This window comes from Crinia signifera, chromosome 2, assembly GCF_055691185.1.
Source record: "Crinia signifera chromosome 2, ASM5569118v1, whole genome shotgun sequence".
NCBI lineage: Eukaryota > Metazoa > Chordata > Amphibia > Anura > Myobatrachidae > Crinia > Crinia signifera.
The window spans coordinates 370686875-370713746 of NC_139218.1; the positions used below are offsets into that span (position 1 = coordinate 370686875).

Below are 26872 nucleotides of genomic sequence, written 5' to 3' on the forward strand. Positions count from 1 at the left end.
ATAAGCAGACATTCCCTACTCTGCATGACAATATGGACCTTTAACTTGAACTGAAATGGAATACACTGCAAATCTAGACAAAAACTACTTTTCAAGGAGTATCAATTCTCAAATATACCATATAAAGATGTAATCAAATGCATCTTGAAATATTTACCCCTTAAAATAAAGTACTTCTCGTGTCACTTGACACCCTTCAGCTGTGATTATTATTATTCAGCTGTGATTATTCCAACCTTAACTAAAATCTGCAATCTCTCTCTTACTACTGGTACTTTTCCTTCTCTGCTCAAACATGCAGTGATAACTCCTATTCTAAAAAAACAGAATTCTGACCCTAACTCTCTCTCTAACTATCGTCCTATATCTCAGCTCCCATGCCTCTCCAAGCTACTGGAGAGACTTGTCTACTCTCGCCTCACAAACTTTCTTAACTCTAACACCCTATTAGACCCACTTCAGTCAGGTTTTCGCTCTCAACACTCCACTGAGACAGCACTGACAAAAGTGGTGAATGATCTGGTAACGGCTAAGTCTAAAGGCCATTACTCACTACTTATTCTTCTTGATCTTTCTGCTGCATTTGACACCGTCGATCACTCTTTTCTCTTACAAACACTACACTCCCTAGGTCTTAATGATACAGCCCTTTCCTGGTTCACATCTTACCTATCTGATCGCTCTTTCAGTGTTCGCTTCTCTAACTCTACTTCCTCTTCATTACCTTTGTCAGTCGGAGTTCCGCAAGGTTCAGTCTTAGGTCCTCTGCTCTTCTCAATCTATACCTCCTCTCTTGGCAAACTAATCAGCTCTTTCGGATTTCAGTATCACTTGTATGCTGATGATACTCAAATCTAACTATCAACCCCAGAGTTGTCACCAGTGGTTTTGGGTCGAGTTTCTGATTGTCTCTCTGCCATCTCATCTTGGATGTCTTGTCGCCAACTCAAACTCAATATTTCCAAAACGGAATTACTTATATTCCCGCCAACTAAGAACAGTTACCATCCTGACATCTCCATCGCTGTTGACAACTCGATAATCTACCCTACCCCACAAGCTCGTTGCTTAGGGGTCATCCTCGACTCTGAACTGTCCTTTCTTCCCCACATTCAATCTGTCTCCAAATCATGTTACATGCATCTAAAAAACATATCCAAAATACGACCCTATCTCACACAAGACACTACCAAATCTCTTATCCATGCACTCATTATATCCCGCATTGATTATTGCAATAGTCTCCTAACTGGTCTTCCCAAGAACAGACTCTCACCACTGCAATCAATTTTAAATGCTGCTGCTAGGCTGATCTTCCTTGCAAGACGCTCATCATCTGCTGATCCGCTCTGCCAGTCCCTCCATTGGTTGCCTGTATATTACCGTATTCAATATAAAACACTTCTACTTGCTTATAAAGCTATTAACCATACTGCACCAGCATATATCTCTGCACTTATCACAAAATATCTCCCATCTCAACCACTACGCTCTACACAAGATCTGCATCTCTCTTCTGCATGGATCACTAGCTCCCATTCATTATTACAGGACTTTCATCGGGCTGCTCCCATCCTATGGAACGCCCTTCCACGCACATTAAGACTCTCCACAAGTCTCCAAACTTTCAAGTGTTCCCTGAAAACTCACCTCTTCAGGCAAGCCTATCACGTTTAAGTTCTACATGCATAACCCTCCGAGGCACTTATGTATTATATAGCTTCCCTTCTGGATTTGTAACTGCTATGCTATTACTGGTGCCTGTCCTTATGTTTCCCCCCTATATCCCTATAGATTGTAAGCTTGCAGCAGGGCCCTCCTACCTCCAAGTCTGTCTGTTGTTACCCAGTTTGTCTTATCACTGTCTACTATTGTAAAGCGCAACGGAATCTGCTGCGCTATATAAGAAACTGTAAATAAATAAATAAATAAATAGTCCCTACAAGATTGTAGTGTCAAGGCTATATCTGGCTATAAGTGCTTCAGGAGAGGGACATACAGTATACAGAAATTGGCAATAATCTGCCTGAGGTTAATGTACCCTCAAATTATCTTTAGAGCTGGCTCTGAAACACCAACTACTTGTCACATATTATCTGTTCCAGTACCATGAATTGAGGCTATTGAGGCATAAGGGATGGTGTAATGGTTAGCATTACTGCCTCACAGTACTGAGGTCATGGATTCGATTCCCACCATGGCTCTTACTGTACGGACTTTGTATATTCTCTCCGTACTTGCGTGGCTTTCCTCCGGGTGCTCCGGTTTCCTCCCACAATCCAAAAATATACTGGTAGGCTCATTGGCTCCTAACAAATTAACCCTGGAATGTCTGTGTGTGTGTGTACATGTGGTAGGGAATATAGATTGTAAGCTCCACTGGGGCAGGGAATGATGTGAATGTTCAACTATACTCTAAAGCATGGGTCTTCAACCTGTGGCCCTCCAGATGTTGCGAAACTACATGTCCCAGCATGCATTGCCACATTTTTTCTTATAAGAGCATGTCAAAACTGTCAGGGCATGCTGGGACATGTAGTTTCACAACATCTGGAGGGCCACAGGTTGAAGACCTGTGCTCTAAAGTGCTGCGTAATATGTATGCGCTATATAAGAAACTGTTAATAAATAATAAATAAATATTAACTTGGTGCTACCAGGGCTGGATTAAGCTTTCTGGGGGCCCAGGCACTTATGCCACCACTCTAAAAAAAATCAGAGCCTGTTACACCAGCTTCCTGTGTTTGATTAAAAAGGTTGGCCAAATACTAACGCAGGGGCTATACATAGGGATCACATTCCCCTCTTTTGTCTTCTTTCTAGTGAGCATAGTTCACTTTATTTGTCATAGTAATCCATGCCTGATTAGTGATATCTCATCAGCTTGACTAACCTGCCATGGGTTAACCAAAGATCAAATTGCATGGGCATTTCCTCATCCTGCCATGATATCACGGCCCATATGCAAATAGCCTGTCGGGTGCAGGAACCAAGGTGATTGTTGTGATTTGGCCCACAGATTTACAGTGGTTGTAAATTATAAAGAAAAAAACACTTTAAATCTAGGGTGTAATTGGCCTGTTTCCTGCTACTCACAAGCTATTACATATAGTTCAATACCAATAAATATGTCGGGCGCAAAAGCTATCAACTGTATAAATAAAAGATCAAGAATCTAATGCAATCATAGAACCGTTAGGTTTTCTACAAATGAATAAATATGATTCATGACCAATTCTCCATATGTAAATACTTAGTTGAAAAGGATCTTAACGATCCTTAATTAATTAATGCAGCTCCCAAATTACTTTACTGGAACACTAAAGAAAACAATATTTCAAAAAGTAAAAGAGAAAGCGCTATTGTTATAGAAAAGCACAGTTATTTTTATTAACATACAATTAATATATCTTAAAAAAAACCAGCTAAAAATAAGCCATAAGTTACACTCCAGCCAGGGCAACAGTACTATACAGCTAGGGTTACCAACTCATCCCTTTAATCCGGGACACATATTAATTACACAGGGTCTGTGGTTGATTAAAACCAGGTGAAATGGAGGGTCTGTGGCTGATTAAAATCAGGTGAAATGGAGTCTTGAAGTCAGCCAGCCAGCCACAGAACCGAATTAAAGGGATGAGTTGGTCACCCTATATACAGCGGACACCTGTAATTCCTCTGATCACACACCACTGCTGATGTGTGCCTCCATTGAAGCTATATAAATCAAATATCGGCTATTGCGATGCTATATTAACAGCACACCCAGATTCAGGATGATATCCATAATTTCCAGAGGACGGGTTAACATCAAGTATTATCTGTTGGGAACAATTTACTGTATTTGTGTGGAGTGCACGGAGTGCAATATTGGGGTTAATCTCCATACCAATAAATCTACTTGCCTGGATATATGGACTCCAAAATTTCTCAAGTGAGAACTTGCGAGCTTTGAGCTAATTATAAATCTGCTAAATTAACTATACTAATTTGCTCAATCAGGTTGTCAGATTGTGTGTAAATATGTGTTTTCAAATTGATGGCTTATATTTAGCTGCTTTCTAAAATATATTAATTTTATGTTAATAAAAATAACTGTGTTTTTCTCTCTCTTTTTCTTCTCTTTTACTTTTTGATATATTACATACAGTATAGTTACATGATGTGATTTAAAGCTTCTCTGCACATAAGTTATCTTGTGGGACCAAGGTTCCCTTGTGCAGTTTTTTTTTTTGCTCATCACTGATTTAGAACATTAAATGGGCATCCATTTACACTATGGGGGTTATTCTATTTGGTACAGTGAAACGTACGTACGGTCCGTCACACCGTACGTTTCCCGTATGCTCACGGTGAGCGTAAGTCCGCCCACAAAACAGCCACACACGGACGGTCACAAACACCGACAATGGGGAGTGGCGTTCACTTGAGCGTACGCCACCGTGTACGGACAGATCTCCCTCTTAGCCACCGATACCTGGCGTACATCAGAGCGTACGCCACAGTGCACGGACGGATCTCGTCCGTTTTCCCTCCGACACCTTCCGTATATCTGAGCGTACGCCACATGCAAACATGTTCCAATATTGTTCAAAATAAGACTTTAGAGTGTGATAGGCAGATGTTGGGATCCTTTGTTAGAGATATGTGATTGCAATAATGGGCTTGGTGGCATCTTACATACAGAATGTGCTACATAAAAATCATAGCAGATATGAAAGTGCATAATGTATGTTGTTGGGAAAAAATATACAGATTGTGTGCAAAATAGTGGCCATGGCCTTAGGACATTGCTCCACCATTGCAAGTAGAAATTGAGTCCAAAAACATCCTTGTTGCTCTTAGACGTGGTTTATATGTATTTTTCATAATAAAAAACTGTATGTTTGTGTTACAGTGAAAAAGTTGACACATGTCGACTCCTGTGAATTGAGTGTCCTGCTTTTTAAAGTATAAAACAACACTTTCTGAATGGGTGTAGACGGTACTATTTTTCTGGAAAAATAGTTCCAGGAACTCCAGGTCTGGGGGCGGATCAATTAAATTAAAAATAATATATATAATAAAGTTCCTGCTGGTTCCTGCTGAAAAATAGCACTGGGTGTAGATGGTTATAAAATAACTACCTGGACATATATAACCAGGTATTAGAATGAATATTAGCTAAAATTAAACCAACCTTTACATGTTGAGAAGTGTAGAAAGATAAGCTTCCAATGTGTTTGAGGGCTGTGTGTGGCTTGCAGGTAGTGAAATAATGGTTTTCACTTAATAGGCTGTAGCATTGCTTATTACATTTAGGTGTATGTGTTTGAGTAGTAATCAGCGTTAATTAGCAGACCCAGGCGTCCGCTCTCATACGGTATCTCTAGGGGTGGTCTGGAGCTATCTTTGGCGTCCGCCTGTTTTTGGGCCAAAATGCACGGTGCATTCGCCGATCGAGGTGGTTGTGACGCCGTGCATTTTGTGTGCACACCCCCGTGTACGGCCATGTTTACGCCCAGTTTTCCTCATTATTCCGGCCGCTCCCATAAAAACTCCCACATGCCGCCCACAATGACCGTGCTCTTGCGGACAGGTTTTTTTGCACGGAGAGACCTGTCCGTGAACGGTGTGAGGTCGCCGCACATGCGCATTGCGAAAGATGCGCATTGCGAAAGATACGCATGCGCAGATGAAAAAAAAAACTGATCCGCCCGTATACGGTCCCACCATACCAAACAGAATAAGGCCCTATGTGACTTAAGGTAATATTTAGGTTATTGAGTAATAAGGTTTGGAGGATAACTAAAGGGATCCTACAGCCTTGAGTATACCGTACATGTGCTCTAGCATGTAAAGGGACATTGTACATCTGCTGTAATAATGATATACAGAGCTGGATGTGATGACGTTCAAGTTGACCTGAGCTGACTTTTTATTAAAGCAGCAACTATTTACTTGTCATTGTTTTGTCTTCTAAATGATTGCCGCTTAAAAAAAAAACTTCTGAGTTCTGCCATCTCGAGCATCATTATATTTTGCCCCGAGACTCCACCAATGGTGAAAACTTTTTTTTCCCCACTATCCAGTGATCACTTGGAAAGAAAGGTTAATGTTCCTTCTAAATATTACCTTACAGTCATAAACTCAAGGGAAGAAAATCTAATAATAACAATTCATACTGACAGAAAACTGTTTAGTCCTGGAATATTGAATATACATTTGTGGAATGAAAACCTAAATTGATGAATAATAATGTGTTCATAGACAGTGTGGTGACAAATAATTATGAGAGGGTTATTTAGCAGGGATAAAAGCCATAACCATATACAGTGTCACAGCACAATAGCAAAATGGAAAAAAAAATACTAAGATTTAGCAGAGATGAGTTAATAAAATGAAAAAGTAATTTGCAATCTAATGACTCAATGACAGTTTACATACACTAGGCATGAGATTATAGGTATGCAAAGCAAAAGACCATGTATAAGCAAACAGTGTAACATTTAACACAATTCAATAAAAAAGCGTAATACACTTTAACAAACCTTGGTTTGCAAGCTATATAGCCTATTGAGATTCTCTGAGCTATATATATATATATATATATATATATATATATATATATATATATATATATATATATATATATATACTGTATATATATATATATACAGTATATATATATATATAGATATATATATATATAAGATGGGGGCGGTGGCACTCAGAAATAATGACAAGACAGCAGGCGGTGGTGGAAAACCGACGTTTCAAGGTCCGTAGACCTTTTTATCAAGGTGCTGGTGAATCCTCACCAGCACCTTGATAAAAAGATCTACGGACCTTCACCTGGGTATTGATCCTGTTGGCTTTGGATATCACCACAGCATTGCTGACCCTTTCTTATTCCTTGACAAAGGTCACTGTGGATGACTGAAACGTTGGAGAAAACGGAACTGTGAAACAGGTTATATTATATATAAAAAAGTTTTTTTCTTTTTCATCTAAAAACAACTAGGAGCATTTTCTGTTGTTTTTGTGGCGAGTGTTCTTTACCACCTAATGGTGTTTTTTTTTGGTTTATATATATATATATATTAGAAAAAGTATAGGTATGCTGCGCTTAAATAAATCGACTCCAGCAAAAAAAGCCACACTTGGGCAACCAGTTCACCAATAGTCCCAAATAATACAGGCTGCAGCTTCCTCTCAGAGGCTCCTGGGATTCACAGAAGAAAGAGATGTCTGTTTCAAAAGAGAAAGAGAGGGACGCTTCATGGTGCATAAATGATGTTGAATAAAAGTGACAGGACACTTCTTAAAACAAGCCAAAGGTTGCTTGTACCAAACAATTCCTCACTGTGGGCTGGGTACCACAAGATATATTTATATGTTACCAGGCACAATCAGCTACGACATCCGGGGCATTGCTGGAGACTCACTTGACCCACGCTGACACCACAAGGCATACAGTGCGCCGGGACCCACACAGGAACAGATGCCGCAAGAGAGGACCTGGACAGACAGCAGTGAGCGTCACTGAAGTCCTTTGTTTTATACTGATTGGACAACGGGGTTGGAGACCGCACTTTTGTATAGGAGGAATGGTGTACTGAGAGTGATTGGACAGTGTTTCCGTCAATCACCAAGCAGCGCAATATGATTGGAAGCTGCTCTCCGTTTATTCAGTCAGTGAGCATACACCGGCCACACCCTCTGACGAAGTGTTCCACGAAACGCGTTAGAGCGTGGCTTCAGTGATGCTCACTGCTGTCTGTCCAGGTCCTCTCTTGCAGCATCTGTTCATGTGTGAGTCAAGTGAGTCTCCAGCATTGCCCCGGATGTCGTAGCTGATTGTGCCTGGTAACATATACTGTACATATATCTTGAAGATTGGACTTTAAAACACCTTTTGGAACATAGTGACAAATTAAGGCCCATAAAAAGACTGCCTGAGACTAAGACAGACATACTGTACAACTGGTAGCTACAGTATGGCTAAGGGCCTTGAGGATTGTGATGTATTGTGAGAGTGCAACCCAATCGGAGATCCTCCGCTGATATAAAAAGAGAGAACAAGAGGTTGTTTGATGAAAAATTTGCGGTTCAGTAAGAAATGGGATGAAGACATTGGAATAATGTATGAGCAATAAAAAGCAAATAGGGATAAAAGTGGCTCATCAAACCAAGGGTGTTTAACACAGGAGGAAGAACATGTGCAAATTCCCATGGGAAAAAATGGCACTGGCACTACCGTTTGAAAAATTGGGTCTGATTCTATTCAGTTCCCTCCCTCCGCGCATTTGCACAGGGAGCACATTTCTGTGCATGTGCATATGCTGGGTGCCATCCCGTTTGCACCCACCAGTGTGGGCGGGGGCGGCGGTAAGGGGATGTGGTCATGGGAATGCCCAGCGATTCATGGGTGTTTTGCGTGTACGTACCAAATTACGTCTGCGACCATCGAATGATTTGGTCCCCGCACCCAAGGCTGTGAAGCATCCAGTCGCAGCTTTGCAGGGAACTCGGCAAGAGGGGGGTGGGGCAGATGAACGAGCGGCAGGTGGCGTTAAAACTACACGCAGAGCTGCGAAATTTGCAGAGCTGCGTGTGGACCAGAATAAGGTGCATTATGCTTGCTCTTTAGTGCCATTGACTTTTTCAAGCATTTCTATAAAAATCTGTGGCATTAAATGATAGTGGTGCAATTCTCCCATGGCTCTTTGACCCTTGTACACCCTATACTGCACCTATTATCGATATGCCATCTGGATAAAATATTGATACTGAAACAGAGAGAATTTTAAATAGAATCCTTACTTAGATTTGAGGTTTAGGAATTTGGAGGAAGATGGTCTGACTGTAAAGCATGGAGTAAATGAATAAAAGGGGCCTGATTTAGATCGGAGCCTAAGTAAGCCGTAGTTACAGTAGAACATTGCCTGCATTTAACTACAAGCATACATTCCTCCATGGAGAGCAGAGCACATTTTTCATCCTGGTCCATCCATATCCAAATGCTTGGTTGTCAACATTATTATTAAGATGCTCTTTTACCAGTCCTATCTAAGGTGCAAGAGACCCATCTGGAAACAGGCATTTGTATGCTTATGCAGGGATGGACTGGGAGTCCAAAACAGCCATGACTTTCTAGTCCACGTGTGAACAACAAGGGGGTGTGGTCATATCTCACAGAGGCGTGCCACATGTCAAGGGGGCTTATCCTCACTGCCCGGCACACAAAAAGACATGTGCTAGCCAAACTGGTCCATCAGGCCTTTCCACCTTCTTCAATGCCAGATGGCCAGTTCGGCCTTGTTTTTATGCACATCATAGCATAACCCGTAATTTTGTGACCACATTGAATTCTGTGAATGAGCAGTGCTACATGTGAACAGCCCATCACAGTATATCTCCTACACTCCCCTTCAGCCATAAATTAAGATGTTTCTTATTTATATGTGGCTCAGCATGCTCAGATCTGGGGTATTCCTATTGCAAAAACAAACACAATATGCTGTACAAATGGAGTTAAACGTAACTAAAATGATTCATTAGTCCCGCTGCTGTTGTAGACATATGAATGTTGAAGGAAATGCTCTCAGTGTGGCATAAAGGACAACAAAAGGGGGGACATGATAGAAACTTTCAAATATATGAAGGGTTTTAACAATGTACAGGTGGGAGACATTCTTCACAGGAAGAGGAGCAACAGAACACGAGGACATGCACTGAAACTAGAGGGAGGAAGATTCAGGGGAAATGTGAGGAAGAATTTTTTCCCAGAAAGAGTAGTAGATAAGTGGAATAGCCTCCCATCAGAGGTGGTAGACGCAAATACAGTAGTACAATTTAAACATGCTTGGGATAAGCATATTGATATCCTTACAAAAAAATAAGGATCAAATATGGTTTGAGGTAACATGTTTAAAAAAAGGGGCAGACTAGATGGGCCAAGTGGTTCTTATCTGCCGTCAAATTCTATGTTTCTATGTTTCTAACAAGTGGACCTTGGTCTTTTCAAGCTACAGTAATGGAAAAGAGAAGTAGGAGTTGGATGAGTCATTCAGTTAAATACTCCAAAAACTGTGACCGATCAGAAGCCGAAGCTTGTTATAAAGAGTTCCAAGCAGTGGCTACTTATAAGAGGCTTTGGTGCTTAATGCCAGTGTGCAAAGGCTCAAGACGCAACCGCTTGATGAGATCAAGGACGAGAAGAGCACAAAGGATGAGATAGTGCTAACAGATGAAGGCTAAATCCAGAAGCTCAATCAGAATTGTGCACAAATTGTAGAACATCTGCTTTTTAAAGTTTTAGAGAAGGTCAACCAGGCTATAAAAGCTGAGCTAGCCAATGAGGTACAGGATATTTGGATCTCGGGAGAATAGAAAAAATATATTTTTAAAAGACTGGGCGGCCACTGATTGGCTGAGCTCTCAGCCAATCAGCGGCCACTCAGTCTCTTGAGTAGGATTTTCTATTCTCCCGCCCGCCACTACCTCGGACCCTGCTCTCTGGTCCCCACCTATTGCTACCCCGGATCCTACTCTCCTGCCGCTACTCCGCCTGCAGCTCCTCCGGACCCTGCTCTCCATTCCCCGCCAGCCGTACCGGGGCCCCGCTACCCCGGACCTCGCTCCCTGCCGCACTGACGGCTGCACATAAGATTTATCTTATGTGCAGACCGTCCAACCTCCAGATCTGAACTGATGCGCATGGATCAGATTGGATTTATACACTACATAATTGGGCCAGATTTCACCCAATTCTGGAGGATTGGGCTGAGAAATCGGGTGAAATTGAGCCCAAATTGCGTATTGTATGGGGCCTTTAAACACTCTTCTTTTCTTAATTGATTAAACTGTCCCCTACAGCATGTTTTAGCAGCAAGTATGTTGCCTTGCACCATGAAAGTGACATTATTGAGCCTACCAGCAATTTATCATCTCTGTGTGGATCTAGATTAGTCTACCTTCCCAAGAGTCAGGAGGCAATCCCAATATTTTAGGAAAATCCAGGATTTTATAGTACATTAAGCAAAAATGTTCTATTTAATTCTTTGATTTTTCAATGGAAAATGTTTTTACTTTTTTTTTTTTTCGCTTTAATTTTTACAATTTTTACAAGCGATCATCTTGACACAAAATCTAGAGGAACATTTACTAAAGCTTCTAGAAATTAAAAGAGGTGATGTTGTAGATTGCAACCAATGAGATTCTGTCTATAATTTCTCTAGTACAGCCTAAATAATGATAGACAGAATCTGATTGGTTTCTGTGGACAACATCACCTCTTGTTAAAGTATAGTTTTTAAGATCTACTGTCAACATTACACTTGTTTGCTTGTTACATGATCTTTAAAATAAGGTGCGGTGGATATGCTGGAATGGGGTACCGGTTGCATTACCAATGGAATAGTGGAAAGTAAATGATAAACCATGTTCACATATAAACACAAAAAGAAGTCAGGGACATCAGGGAAGGTGGAATACTATAACAACACATCTTATATTGTTATACTATTCCACCCACCTTAATAGAGAGTGCTTAGGTGTCGCCACGCCATATCCTTTGGAATCCAAATTTCCTCCAACTTTCATTGTGTCACACGGTTTTCTCTGCTCAATGTACTCATTCATCGTGGACTCTAGAAGGAAGGCGAATTTCCCCTTAGATTTCCGGACCCGGGCCACTCCTTCTGCTGTCGTCTTGGTGAATACCGAAGGCTCAGCAGATTTCATGTACGTCCACATCTTTTCATAAACTGCTATTTTTGATCTCTGTCAAAGGGAATGTACGATGTTTATTTTATATATATATTTTTTAATAAAAGAAAAAATAATATTAATGAAAACTATTTAAGCATAAAAAAAGTTTTAGTCAAATTCAAAAACAAAATAATGTATATAAAACAAATATCAATGACAATCAATCATTTTATACTAAGGCCCAATTTGTGCCAAAAAGCCTTTTCGGTCCTGTAAAACTTGGCCATGCCAAGCGTCTACCCCCCCCCCCCCCCGCTTGAATTATGGATATTATTTGCATGCCACTAAATGTGCCCATACACATGGCAGTCTGATGGCCCGATCCAACGATAGGCGGGCATCGATGATTAGTGGTCTGTTGGGGGATCATTGAAATTATACATGTTAAAATGTCTGATTCCCCATTCTCAAATCGTATATGGGGATCAGGATTTTAAAACATGTTTAAAATTCACAATTTCCTGACATGTTTCTATCAGGGGCACATCAAGAAAGGAGGAGGCCAGTGTGCATTCTCTGCCTGGGCTCCCTCCTCTGTAGCCAGCAGACCAATAGACTCTAAGCAATAAGGTCATCAGGCCCTCACCATTTTTCCAGTGATTCCAGGCTACATCATTATGTCACATTTCTGTCCCTGATGCATCCATATGCCAGTACACAGTATGTATACTGTATATACACTGTGGCAAGGACAGCATACCTCCACATGAGGTGACATTGGAAGATCCAGTCCAGGATTTAGAGCAGTAGCAGCAGGGCTAGTGAGATTCAGTCCAGGTTTTCCAATGGTGTATTGTGAATCCCTATCTGCTACTTAACAACAGCTGTTACTTCCTATTATATGTTTGTCCAGAGTAGAGGGTCATTGCTCCCAATGCCTAAAAGTGGCTGGGTGATAGGCCGGGAATGTGGGGATTACATTAGCTGTTACCTTGAATGCTCTCTACCTGCTCCAAGAACCAGACTCTATTTCTATCCGGTCTATGTGATTCCCTGTCACAATATAAATATATATACAGTACATCAGCATGGCTTGCAGTGTGCATACTGAAGCATGACATGTGTGGCCAATTTATGTATGTAGAGGTATACTGTGTTATTGCTTACATCAATAACAATAACATAGTATAAAACAAAATCTTTACATTTTTATATTAAAGTCATTTTTTTCTACTAGATATATATTGCTGAATCTGGGACAGAATCTCATTAACAGACAGAAGATTCCAAGCGTGTGACTCATGCATAACAATTCTGTCAATGCCAGCTACTATTATCCTGGATCCGTACTATTATTTCCTTGTCATTGTTCTTAGCTTCTCTCAGATCCCCAAAGGAATGAAGAGTAATGATCTACACACACAGACACCCTTTACCTCATATGCCCAGATCAATAAGTTTGATGCAAATGACAAACGTGATACATGTTAGCCCAAGGCAAAGTAAACTAAAGCACTTTCATGAATTTGTTAAATATAAGGATACCAAAACATGACTGCTAGACGGGCAGGTTCTCTGTTCCGTCACCAGTGGCTGCTGCTACTGTGTCCTCATTAAGCAGAAGCCACTATAATTCACAAAACAGAGGGACAGCTCTCCTGCATTTCTCCTGTGCCGAAGTTGTATTCTATCACATCTTCAATGCAGCAATAGAAAATAATTGTGCACTTAGACTAACAGTCGGTAAGACCCATATTGCTGGTAACCAACACTGCTCACAGTTATTTTTTTTAACCAGCAATAGCCATGCAGGTTTGGCAAATGGGTGCCGGAGGACTTACCGACAGTCGGGATTCCGACAGTCATTACCCTCAAGTCGGAATCACGAATGCTAAAAGCCCGACACATGGGCAGCGGGTATTCTTCCTCGTGGGGGTCTACAACCCCCATAGAGGGAGAATAAAATAGGTGGTGAGCGCAGCGAGCCACTGTGCCCACAGCGTGGCAGACGCAGCGAGCCCGCAAGGGGCTTCGTGGCACTCCCCCGGCTGTCTGAGTCTGAGGAATCGGGATTCCGACAACGGGCTAATGGCTGTCAGAATCCCGAATGGCTGGGTGTTGTACCACACCCCTGGCAAGTTTAAACCATGATTTACTTGTGTTTTAGGGGCAACGACTGAAACCAGTTTATAAAATGAGGTCATGTTGCCCCTGTTTTGGGATGCACTTAGCATCTAGGCCAGTCGTAGGCAACCTGTGGCTCTCCAGCTGTTGTGAAACTACAAGTCCAAGCATGCCGTGTACAGTCATTCCCTAATAGCAAAACCGTGGAAAAGCATGCTGGGGCATGTAGTTTTACAACAGCTGAAGAGCCACATGGTGCCTACGCCTAATCCAGGCTGTCAGGATGCTGTCAAAATACAGCCAAAGCACCTGTGCCGGAATGCCAACTTTGAGGAATATGTTGATGCCGGTATCTTAATTAAATGTATGCATGATGAGTTTACATTAGGCACAAGGGGAGAATTAAGGGTAAGCTGTGCGGGGAGGGGGGATTAGGTTGGATGGAGGGAAGACAAGGTTTAGACATGTAGAAGGGGTGATAGGTTTAGGCTACTGGGCAAGGCGGCTAAGTATAGGCAGAAGGGAGAAAGGATTATGGTTAGATGCTAGAAGGTAGGGTTATAGTTAGGTGGTGAGATGTTTTGGTTAGGCAGCAGGGAGGGAGTTAGGGTTGGAGGGGTCAGTTGGAAGGTAAGTATATTTATTGGTCCCTGTTGGGATTCCCTCTATTCTGATTGACGGCATCCCATCTACCAGTCTTTCATAGTATTCCCCGTAACTCTGTCCAACATGCTTTTGCAGGAACATCTAACATATATTTAATATTTATAAGACAGAGTTTTCATATTGAGCACATTTTAATCATTTATTTTTTAATGTGGTGTAACAGAGGAGGATGCTATTTATTTGATATAGATAAAACAAACTATGCACATGCCTATCTATGAATGCCCTGCAAAACGTGACCATTTGTCCAATACATTAGCTACAGTACACCTGAAACAACTCCAATAAGACTCAACGTCTCCATTTAACTTTTTAGCCTATTCCTCTGTTACCTCCCATTTATCCTCCAGGAATGCTCCCAACGGTTCTGCTAGCATGCATCAAAATCAGTACAACTCCACTGCATCTGAAACCATTGCTGGTCCTAGTCAGAATTCATCCCAATGATGATATGATTGTACTGATTTTTTGGGGATGGGGAATCCAGTGCATTTATTCACCCGCTTGATATAACATAACTAGATATATCTTAGTGAATTTAGGGTGTGTATGATCATTGTTAAGTTTCCTGGACAACTCCAACAGAGTTGTCTGTGGAAACGATGTTACCACCTTGACCAAACTGCTGTGCAAGCCATGGAAAAGCACAGCGTTCTGCTACATACATCCCAAACTTAACAAAACTTGTACAGAAATTTTACCATGACCTTTTTGGTAATGGTAATGACCTGATACAGTATAAATATAAACTATAAAGCAACATAACATTAACAACATATCATATTGTCCTTTGAGCATCAACTTACTTTGAAGAACTCTTTTGTTGAACCTGCATCGAGTGTTCCATAGGCAATCTCTGTTTGTTTGGCAAGGTCCTCTGCACTTTCTATTGGTGATACCATTCTCTCGACGGTTAAAAAAGCAGCCAAGTTAGCCGTGTAAGATGATATAATAATGAGAGTAAAGAACCACCACACACCTCCAACGATGCGACCTGAGAGAGATCTAAACATGAATGGGTCAATACAAAATTTCAGCTTCCATGTTTTTTTTGTAGTTAGGTTCTCTACAGTTACATTTCTTGTTATAACGGCAACAAAATAGACATGCACTGCCTGCCATCACTGCCTACCATTCCCCATTCCTATGGTTAGGCATCATATTAGATATTTATCCTTGGAATTATTTAAACTTTTAAAATATCTCTTATCTGATTTTGATGAATCCACTGACCAATCTTTCTTGTTGAATGTTTATATTCCCTTCAGTAGTCCCAATTTTTATGGGTTTTCTGGTGTGATCGGATGGCTATGCAGAGAAGCCTAATTTATTTAATTATTTGAATAATTGGTGGTAATTAAAACACAACCATTAATTGGTTAAAAGTTGATATTAAATGATAGTGATATATCGCTCAGATCACTTAGAAATGGGTCTTTAATTGCCCCATGTGTATGCCCCCTTCTAGTCATGTCATGGCATGGTCGAGTCAACAGTGCCAAGCATCTTTTTGTGTGACATTAAAAAGGCATCTTATTTGCAAAATGATGCACACAGGAAGGTTTTGCTGTTTAAATATGCAGCATGCCTATATTCTGTGCACCACTGTGGCTGTATCTGCGTACTAAACAATACACTACTGTGTGTTCTATTTCATACGCAGATACTGCTGTAGTCACACACAGAATATAGGCATGCAGAATATCAAATACTTACCTACCCTCCCGGAATGGCCGGGAGGGTCCCGAAAATTGGGTCTCCCTCCCAGTCCCCAGAAGAGTGGGCAAGCCTCCTGCATTTAGCAAATTGCATCATTTAGGCCCTTATTCTGATCTGTGCGGCCGGAGCCGCATACGTTGCTCCGGCCGCACAAACCAATCCCCGCCTACAAGACGGATCGCCACGGCCGTCCGTACGCGGACGGCTGGCGATCCGCATGAAAATGGTGGGGCGTACGCCTCCACCATGGTGGGAGCTGCCCCCTGCATTCGATGGTCGACGACCATCGAAGGCAGGGCCGCACGCTCCACCAGCTCACGCAAGCTTAGACCACACGGACAATCGTCCGTGTGAAAGCTTGTATGGGGGCGGAGAGCTGACATCCGGCGATGTCAGCTTTCCGCCCCCATCACTGGCGTCATAGCCTCATTACCATGCATACGCCCCGCGTTTGCATGGGAACGCCCATGAAACGCGGGGCGTATGCATAGGGAAATGAGGCTATTAAGCCCCTCACGCCCCTATACGCCCCCTTTGCGGCGTATAAAATTTTTGTGCGGCGATTTCGCCTGCACATGCGCAGAGTGACCTCTGCGCATGTGCAGAGTGAAAACATCGGCGGTACGGCCGCACGCGGGCCGTACCGCCGAGATCAGAATAAGGGCCTTAGTGCCACCCCCTTCCCGAAGCGCCGCACTTCAGGGCATTTACATGAATAGGGGTGGGGCTTAAAGATGGCAAGCTCCGTCCCCCAGAAAAGCTACAGAGAGTCTCCTCTCCCAAAGAGGAGACACTTAAGGTAGGCATGTATGGCATATCCTCTTAGTCAGCAAAAGCAGCTTGTGTGTCCTATTCACATACTGTAATAATATGTGTAAACTGTACTTTCAACAAAAAAAGATGCCTAACACAAAGGAAGAGACCTGTTAGCACACTCACACCAGGCATAGCTCTCTGCGATGCGTATTGCGACAGGATGTATGAGGACATATCTGTATGTTCCTTATACTTAGTCCCCTTGAAATAGCTTAACATTTTCACTAACAGCATTGCTGTTAGAGAATGCTAAAACTATGGCAAGGCATGCTGGGATGTGTAGTTTCACAACAGCTGGGGGGCCACAGTTTGGTCATGCCACAAGCTCCTCCCATTCCAAATTTGAAGATGCCAAAATTCTAAATCTTGAAACCCCACAGATGCCACAACATGATTCTACACTTATACACTAACATAGGAGTCTTACACTTACTCTAAATATTGCAGAGAGGACTAAGTGCTAGACTCCATGGCATAGGCACGCCCCTTTATGAGGTGGCCACACCCCCTGTCCTGATCAAAGTTCAAATGTTATGCTATAGGAAACATTCACGTAACACATATTCAACTTGCTTAAACTACTGTATACACAGTACTGCTGACAATAAATAATTTGGATATACCAACCTTGGGGATATATCACATCCTTGCTGCATAAAGGCTCCAAGGGAAAACCAGAGACTGTTAAAAATGCCAAATTCATTTGGAGGCTGGTCACTGGGTCCTTCCTTCCCATCTTCCGGTTCTTCCATATGCCACTCATAAGGACTAAATCGGCTGACGAGGAATAGGACTACACTGACCCCAATGTAAGCAAAAACTATACACATCCAGATTTCATAAGCCAAAGGGTCCAAAAATGAGAAGACTCCTGGTTTTGATTTTTGTGGCTTTTTAATCATAATGGAAATTCCTAAGCTCATGAAAGGCTTCGAGAAATCAATGACCTCTTCCCGCACCAAAGTGATAGTCAAGGGGGCTACTGCAATCTCTGCCTTCTGTAAGACAAAATGTGTAAGACAAGGCATCTTGTTATGCTCAATTCAAATGAAATCTTCATCTCAGAGTTATAATGATCTTTGATAAGACTGTTATATGATGACTGTGTGCACAGATAATATATATGATTGTTTGCGAAGACTATTTACTATATTAGAGGTTCTCAAACTCAGTCCTGAGGACCCCACACAGTTCAGGTTTTCCAGGTCACCCGGCAGGTGCACTGGTGCATTCATTATTCATTGACATATTTTAAAAGTTCCACAGGTGACACAATTCTTTCACTTTTGATTCTGTGAGGAGACCTGCAAAACATGCACTGTGTGCGGGTCCTGAGTACCGAGTTAGTGAACCTGTGTACTATATATTATGATTGTGCCTATCTATCTATCTATCTATCTATCTATCTATCTAAAATTGTTTGTGTAGTCTTTATATAATATAATGATTGTATAGTTCAGGGGTTCTCAATTACAATCTTCAAGTACCACTAACACGTTATGTTTTGTGGATGCCTTTAATGAAGCACAGGTTAGCAAATCTATATTGCTGGGTCAGTAATTATCCACATACAGAAATCTCTTAAACATGACCTGTTAGTTAAACATAAGGGCTGATGTTGAGAACCACTGGTGTAGACTATATACAATCTAATATCATTTGCATAGACTATACATATTATAATGATTGTGTTTGTGGTGTTTTAGTTATTTGTAAATGAGGATGTGGGCAGGAAGACATATTGGATGCTTGTAATTCATCCATCTGGAGTTTACCTATACATATAATGATTAACTTCAACTTTGTTGAAAGCAGTGGCATCACCAGGGGAGTGCAGGTCGGACCCAACCATCTCTCTTTGAAGGGGGGCACCACACTGCTGACTCCTGTTCAGTAACTGGGTGCTCTACTGTAGCAGCCTGATGCTATCCCTGTGTGGGAGCCAGCACTGTAGCCAATGCACTCTCAGGGGGCAGCCTGCATCTCCCGGACACACCCATTGATAAAAACAGGACTTTAGGCTGTGAGGACACTCCCCCCCAACCCATGACGCCATGTTTCCTTTGCCCAGCATGTGGATGCACTGGGCAAACTTGCCGCCCAGGGTGTCCAAACAGGTAGGGATGCCACTGGTTCAAAGTGTTCTGAAAGAGATCAAAATGATCTAGTCTAGTCCCAGTTGGAGCATACTCCAAATATAAAACGAACAAGCCATTTATTAAAGCAGTAGTCATTGTGAATGTGCAATTATTATTTTCTTTGCTTTAAATCAATAATTTATCAACAGATAAATTAAATTAGGGTACTTGTTTCCTAGCACGACGCCCGTCGGGTCCCATCGCATATCATAACTTAAGGTATGCGATGGGACTTGATCAGACCCGATTTTCGGCCTTTAAAGACGTTTCTGTACAATATTAAAATCTGTCACATCGCATGCCATTATAATGGCATGCGATGCAACGCGACCGACCCGATTTTTGCATTGGACGCAATGTTAAATGGTCCCTCAGACCCGATTTTACATTGGATCCAATGTTAAATGCCCCCCAGACCCGATTTTTAATTGTATACCCACCCTGATGGTTAATTTTAATGTCAAATGCCCCCCCATTGTTAACGCAACGCCACAATCAACGTCAACCCGAAGCGTGGTGAGCGCAGCGAGCCCGCGTGGGGCGGCGGTACGCGTCCTCCGACCTTTTCATACCCCCACTATCCAAGTCGGCGTGGAGTTGATTTTATATAGTGTGGCGAGCGCAGCGAGCCACTGAGCCCGAAGCGTGGTGAGCGCAGCGAGCCCCGCGAGGGGACGCGTAATACGTGTGAAGTAATGAGCTGCGCTCGCCACGCTTCGGGCTCGGTGGCTTGCTGCGCTCGCCACACTATATAAAATCAACTCCACGCCGACGTGGATAGTGGGGGTATGAAGAGGTCGGAGGACGCGTGCCGCCGCCCCTCGCGGGCTCGCTGCTCTCGCCACGCTTTGGGTTGGCGTTGATCGTGGTGTGGCGTTAACAATGGGGGGGGGGGGGCATTTGACATAGTAATTACCCATCAGGGTGGGTAAGCAATTAAAAATCGTGTCTGGGGGGGCCATTTAACATTGTAATCAGCCATCAGGGTGGCTGTACAATTAAAAATCGGGTCGAATTGGTCGCATAGCATCGCATGCGATTTGGTCGCATGCGATGCGACCGATTTTTCCGACCCGATGTCATACAATTGACATCGGTGCCGCCGTGCTAGGAAACAAGTACCTAAATTAGTACTACTGACCAACCTGTGCTCAAGCAGGGATATTTATATAGGGAGTTAACACACAAGCAACACCATTAGCTGCAATGTGACAGTTTTCAAGCATAACAAATTAATATACTGGAGGCAGAGCCGCCAACAGGGGGGTGCTGCGGGTACAGCTGTTCCGTCTCATTTTGCCAACTGCAAACCAACTCCCCCCCCCCCCCCCTACTGCCTCCACTGTGCTGCCTGCTTCTTCAATGCAGGACACTGGTGGCCAATTAAAATGCTGCTGCTGCACCGGCTTTTGAGCAAATCAGAACTTGTGTTCTGTTAGCCAATCAGAGCGGCTGCCGGTACACAACCTCTGATTGGCCTGTGCTTCAGGACCTGCAGCAGGAGTCGGACGGTAAGTGAAGGGAGGGGGGGGGGGGGGGGGGGGGCGGAAGAGGGCCTGGAGGGGCTCATACTGGAAATCAGTCCCGGGCCCCAAAATTCCTATTGGCAGCCCTGATTGAAGGGGTAATATAGTCTGCTGCTTACTGATTTCATGTGTCTGAGTCCTGATCATCAGCTGTAGAACCGATCCTACAGTAGGAAGTGATTCTACAGCCATCGGACAAGACTCGGACACACAATAACTCTCAATAACATATATTAACACTTCATTGGATTAAACTAGTAGCAACAGTAAAATTAAACAAGCCTCAAAACATATTGCAGTGTATATTATTATTATTATTATTATTTAGTATTGCTCTTACCCCATACACAAGCTCTCCCACCATTCCATTCCATATTTTTGTATCTGAATCCCTTGCTCCATATTTTCCATCAGGAACAATAGCAATTTTATACTTGATACCAATATGTTTTGCAATTTCTGAGGCCAGATCTACACAATATCCTTCAAACTTGTCATTTCCTTCAAAAAGCTCATGGTTTTTCTTGTACATTACATAAGGAGATTCCTATAATGAAAAGAGGAAGACTTAAGAGAGAAACATACGAAGGATGAGTTGAAGCGGAGGCACCTCCAGTTTGCATACAGATATACAAGATGTGTAGACAGTGAGCGTAGGTGACAATATCCTATGTATTTCTAAATATACCAAGTTATATTACATACAACTCTTAACTTGAATTTTTGACACTGGTTACATGTGTAAAGAGTATTTTTAATTTCAGCCAACTTAATCCATAGACCTCTTGGCCATATAACGAGTCTACAAGATGCTGGAGCACTCCTTGGTTGCTTACTATTTAAGATACAGCTAACAATAGGTAGATGTAACTAGTTACTGGACTGATAGGGAAGAAGTATGGACACGCTCCATAAATCCATAGTAAAAACAAGCATAGTAGGTATTCAACTCTTTGGGGGGTATTCAATGTTAATCGTGCTCCCGCAGCCATCTCCCAACGGGGGAGATGGCTGCGGGGCCCTATTCAATGCTGTCTTCCCCGACAGCATTGAACAGGGGTTCTCGGCAGAACGAGCCCGACATCACAAGCTGTCGGGCTCGTTCTGCCGAGAAAAGCCAGAAATAGGCGAGCTCCCGGCCAGAGCTGGTCTATTTCCGTCCTCAGCTCACGGCCACACCCCTTTCTCGCTGCTCATCGGCCGGGACATTGAATCCCGACCAAGTCGAGCAAAGCGAGAACGGGCACGGCTGACATTGAATACCCCCCTATTAGTGCCAACGTTGCTGTGGGAGATGTGCAAAATATCCGCTAAAAATGCCAGGGCCGTAGTGGAGGAACATGAATCCCTTTAGTTATTGCCAGCAAATGATCTGAAGTCAATTAATTAATTTTTCGTTAAATATTGCGTTGTGTCCCCCCCCCCCCATAAAAAAAAAACAGTCAATGTGAGCAAGGCTGGCATTTTAAGCTGATATTTTGCACATCTCTGACGGCAACGCTGCTATTCAAACGGTTAATACCACCTGATATTATGTTAATGATGTAGCTAGAGTTAGGTGAGGCTGGGATTAGGTTCTGCCTTAATGGCTACAATGGGTATCCCTATGACAAATAACAGTGTAACAACTGCTTGTTGGTGCCCGTAGCTGGAAAATACAGGAACATACAAAGTTTTATGGGGAATAAGAGTTACGGATTAAGTAAAGGGGCTAAAAGTAGAAATACCACTTAAAATGCAGAGCATTTCAACCAATGTAAATCTAAACAACATAAAACTTCTTTAACAAACACATAAATGTAATGATAACATCGTATACATTAAAAAGTAGTAACAAAAAAGGAACACCGTGTTTATGTTATAACAGTATCTTTATTGTACAACAACAAAATACACATACAGTACATTTTAACAAGAACTACAAAGAGTAAAAAAGATGGATATGAAACCAACAATTGCACATTTATCATAAAAAAAAACAAAGAAAAAAAAAACAGAAAGCGTATTACACATTACTTTTTATTTTTACTATTTTTTTTTTGTTTGTTTGTTTGCAGTGTCACAGTTATTACAGTTGGGAGACAAGCTAAAAAAAATGAGTGCAAGTAACCCATAGCAACCAAATAGATAATAGCTTTGATTGGTTTTCCTACACTAGACCATACTTGCCTATTTTCCTAGCATGTCCGGTAGAGTCCTGAGCTCTTCTAGACTAATGAATGAGTAATCCACCATTGCCGACTCCTTCCGTAATGAAGTAGGTGGGGGGCTGGGGTTGAAGACATGTATAATGTCAGCGCATCCGGTACACTTACCCCATATTGACAAACATGCACTAGTTGCTGTGGGTTACGGCACATCCTTCCTCTGTAGTCAATAATTAAAGGATGAAAGTGTGGCAGCTCATATTATATATTTAGATATTTTTTAATGGCAATATGTAATGTCAGTAAGGCCATTGCTCAGAACAACTGGCTCGACTGAAGCAGTTAGTATGTTGTATCCAGAAGAGATTATCTGAACAGTCCGGTCCTTACCTGGTACATGAGATTGAGAACTGGTTTTTCAGTGCTTGCACCTTGGGAGCTGGTGTCTGAGAGTTTAACCTTTCATGTACTAAGAAACCTTTGCCCGTAGAAGAGTTAAACTGTCAAATTAATTTTAAGCTAATGGTATTCATGATCATGCGGTAGACGTCATTCCATCTGAATAATAGTTTCCGAAACGTTTCATTGACAATTTAACTAAATTAAACTGAACTCATTTAATCAAGCGATGTAAATGGCTTGCTGTATATCAGCGTATCAATGGAACACAGGCATATAATTCAGTGCTACAGTTCCGGAGAAGTCAAATAATAATTCTATTAAATGAGTCAGGACTGGATCTATAGGACAACTGAATGAGAAAGTCACACCATTTCCACAGTGTGAATGCAATCTATAATCCCCCCCCCCCATATTGTACCAGGGCCTATAACATTACACCTACCACTGGCACAAGATCCTTTGATCCCAAGCATCCTGCTACATTCACTACTGTAGCTGCCTGGTCTGGATCAATAATATCATTTATAATACACTCATCTGATTTTTTTTTTTGTATTTTAAGACACTGAAAATAAATGTGTGACAACCACCACAGGGATGGACACATCCACATGAAAATAAAAAAATGTAACTACATTTTGAATTTTAGTAATGGTCTAAAAAATGCAACCTCTGCCACCAATACATCAATTCCCTAGCATGCCTCCTTGTTTTTAAAAGCATTTTCTCTACCTCTATGGAACCCTAATAAAATCAGACCTCTAATGCACACTGGAGTGTTCTGTCCTATCTTTATATATAATAAAGTTGTCAGTTTCTTTTGTCTGTTTGTCTGGTCTTTCCAGCATCACACAAAAACTACTAGATGTATTTGTATAGTCGCCGAAAAAGAAACCTGGGTATGTATTATCTAGATGTTACTTCTGGGAAATGAGAGTGAAACCAGGCGCCTGACACTTGGGGCCAAATGTATTAAGCATTAACCGCTTCAGTGGCAATCCTGAGAATTTTCCGGGCTGTGGCTTAGTGCCCAGTCTGGCAAGCCCGGAAAATTCTCGGGATTGCCACTGTTTACAGCTGGGCAGCGCTGCTGAGTTCAATCACTGAACTCAGGCAGCTTCAGCGCTGCCCGGCTCCCTCCCCTCTGTGGCGCCTCCTCCTCCCTCCTCCCCTCCGGGTTTTGTATTAAAGTCCCCGGTGCCGGCTTATGACAAGCCGGTTGCCGGGGACAGGGACGGGGTCCGGGCAGCTGCTGATTGACAGTGCAGTGGCGCTGCCCGGAACAGGTAGGCAGTTGTGTTTTTTTTTTAAGGGAGCGCTCCCCATAAAAAACTAGCACACTGGGAAGCGCTCCCAAAAAAACCCCCACCACTGAAGGGGTTAACTAGCAATAAATAGTGATAAATGACCAGCCAGTCAGCCCATAACAGCCATGTCTCAACATGACAGTTGTGGGCTGATTGGCTCATACTTTCTCTCTCTTTATCACACTCCACATTATCACTTTTTAAGGCTTAATACACTTGGCCCTGAGTGCTGTCTAGAAAGTTTTGATGAACTTTGGAGAAATTAGCGAAAGGGTTAGGTTTAAGCATGTAGTAGGGGGAGATAGAATTCCTTTATTCGTCTCACAATGGAGAAATTTGCAAAGGGTTAGGCTGTGGGAGAAAGGGTTAATGTTTAGGTGGCGAAGTACGTGGATTAGGGTTAGACACTAGCGGGAGGGAAAGGGTCAGGCTGTGGGGGTGTGGGGGGGGGGGGGGGGGCAGGGTTAGGCTGCTGGGGGGATAGGGTTAGGGTAATGGTGTGTACACACGGTGAGATTCCCTTGCTATTCGACTTAAGATGCGAGTGCTATGCAATCTTTGCAAACTCTGTACTATTTACATACAATTAATGCTATCAACATTAGATTTGCACTATATAGTCATTGCTGCCCTGTCTATCTGGGTTTCGATCTGTGCTGTCACGGGAGCACGATCGGGATCGCAAGGTAAAAACCTGTGTGATCTGCATTCAATCGGCATGCGATTTTGACTATTTAGTCAAAATTATATGTCAAATCTCACCATGTGTACATAGCATTAGGCTAGGGAGGGTTAGTTGGAGAGGGTTAGATCCCTTAAAGAGCCACTGGATGTCCCCCTGATATTAAATAGGTGTACAGACATAGCGTGCTGTCCAGTAATATGATTAGGACAGACCACCACCCACCCACAGCACTTTAGCTGCTACAGAACATTGCTTGCCGTAGTTCTTGTATATGCAGCAGATGTGTGAGAATTGGGTGACTTTCCTCTTACTAGTACGGGAACACATCTTATACCCTGGAGTAGACATTACTTGTGGGTAACGTTACAGCTTTTGTAAAACATGCAAGCAGAGGCAGCCTGGTATCCGGGAGAATCGGTTCTGAGTTAGATAGTAATACTTGCTCACAGGACTGGGTGATACTCAGAACATCCCAATGTGGATTCTTGTATTAAATTATTCATCTATACATGCCCTTTAAAATATTGCTTGCGAGAAGAAAGCCTGGAACTGCAGAGATGGGCAGCTAGTTATTAACAGATACTGCAGATCTCAGTCTGAGCCTAAACTAGATCTATTTACACCAGAGGCTGAGAGGGAGGTATAATCGCTGATTGCAAATGCACTTTAAAAAACTAGTGCATGATGTATTTTTGTCTATTGACTTATTGCATGTCAACCTTTTCCCGTTGACCTCAGTGGCGTAACTAGGAAATTTGCACCGCCCCCCCCACCCACAGATTTCAGCAGCACCGTGCCATCCCCCCCAGCCCAAGTAAAGGTAACCCCCCCCCTTACCCCTCTGCATGCCGCTTGCTGCCACCGCATTCTTGGCAGGGACCCGCAGATCTGGTCTACACCGTGGTTCGGCGCTCCTCGAACACCTCCTAATGAAAAATGACCCTCACAAAATGGCTGCCCCTAATAGCAGACTGTTTTTAAGGACGCTAGAAGAGGCACAGTCGTCAAAGTGTTCGCACTGGGGGTGGGGGTGTGGGTGGTGGTGGGGTGAAGTAGGCAGGGGACTGTCGCATGGGGACACTCAGCGTTTCCTGAGCGTGCCCACAAAAACTGTGGGTGCGACCAGGAAAATGCTGGGCATCCCCATGTGAACGCAGGCGTTCCCGGGTCGGGCGCCGCAAATATAGGTCAGTCAAGACTGACTTATATTTGAGAACAGGGGAAAAATCATTTGATGGTCAGCGGTGAGTGAATGATCTTGTCCCCGTACACGATCCTGCGAAGGTATGTTTATTCTAAACGTTGGTGGGGATGTAAGCTCATGAGCAAGCTATTGTATCGCCGTCAGTTTTTTTTTCCATTTATATCCATATGACCAGTTCTATCATTAATATTGATATTGGGTTTCTCATACTGTAAATGATGCAAAGATGAGTGAGGCAGCGCCATCTGTAGGTGATCATGTGAAGTTCCTTACAATATGGCACATTGGCTTCATGTGTTGGATCGGCCAGTTCCCGGCTCTGTCTCTATAATACGAACATCTGGTATAAACCGATGGACGCTTCCCAAAGTGCCATAGAAAATGCAGATAGCAAAGGCAGATACAGAGACACAACGCAGGCATGAACTTTCTGCATGACTTAGA

The 26872-nt window shown here is 42.7% G+C and overlaps 1 protein-coding gene across 7 annotated transcripts in view; it reads right to left on the bottom strand.

The window, feature by feature from the left end:
• The window catches only part of GRIA4 (glutamate ionotropic receptor AMPA type subunit 4), a 299286-nt gene that overhangs the window by 19306 nt on the left and 253108 nt on the right, over positions 1–26872 (bottom strand). For all 7 annotated transcript variants that reach the window (XR_014469815.1, XM_083170043.1, XM_083170042.1 and 4 more), the window contains exons 10-13: positions 21024–21230; positions 17647–18017; positions 15291–15489; positions 11519–11766 (exon numbers count right to left, since the gene is read on the bottom strand). Coding sequence is in view for 6 of the 7 variants with exons in the window: in XM_083170043.1 (XP_083026169.1) it covers positions 11519–11766; positions 15291–15489; positions 17647–18017; positions 21024–21230 (1025 nt within the window). In the remaining variant the exon portion in view is untranslated. The remainder of the gene's footprint in view (positions 1–11518; positions 11767–15290; positions 15490–17646; positions 18018–21023; positions 21231–26872) is intronic.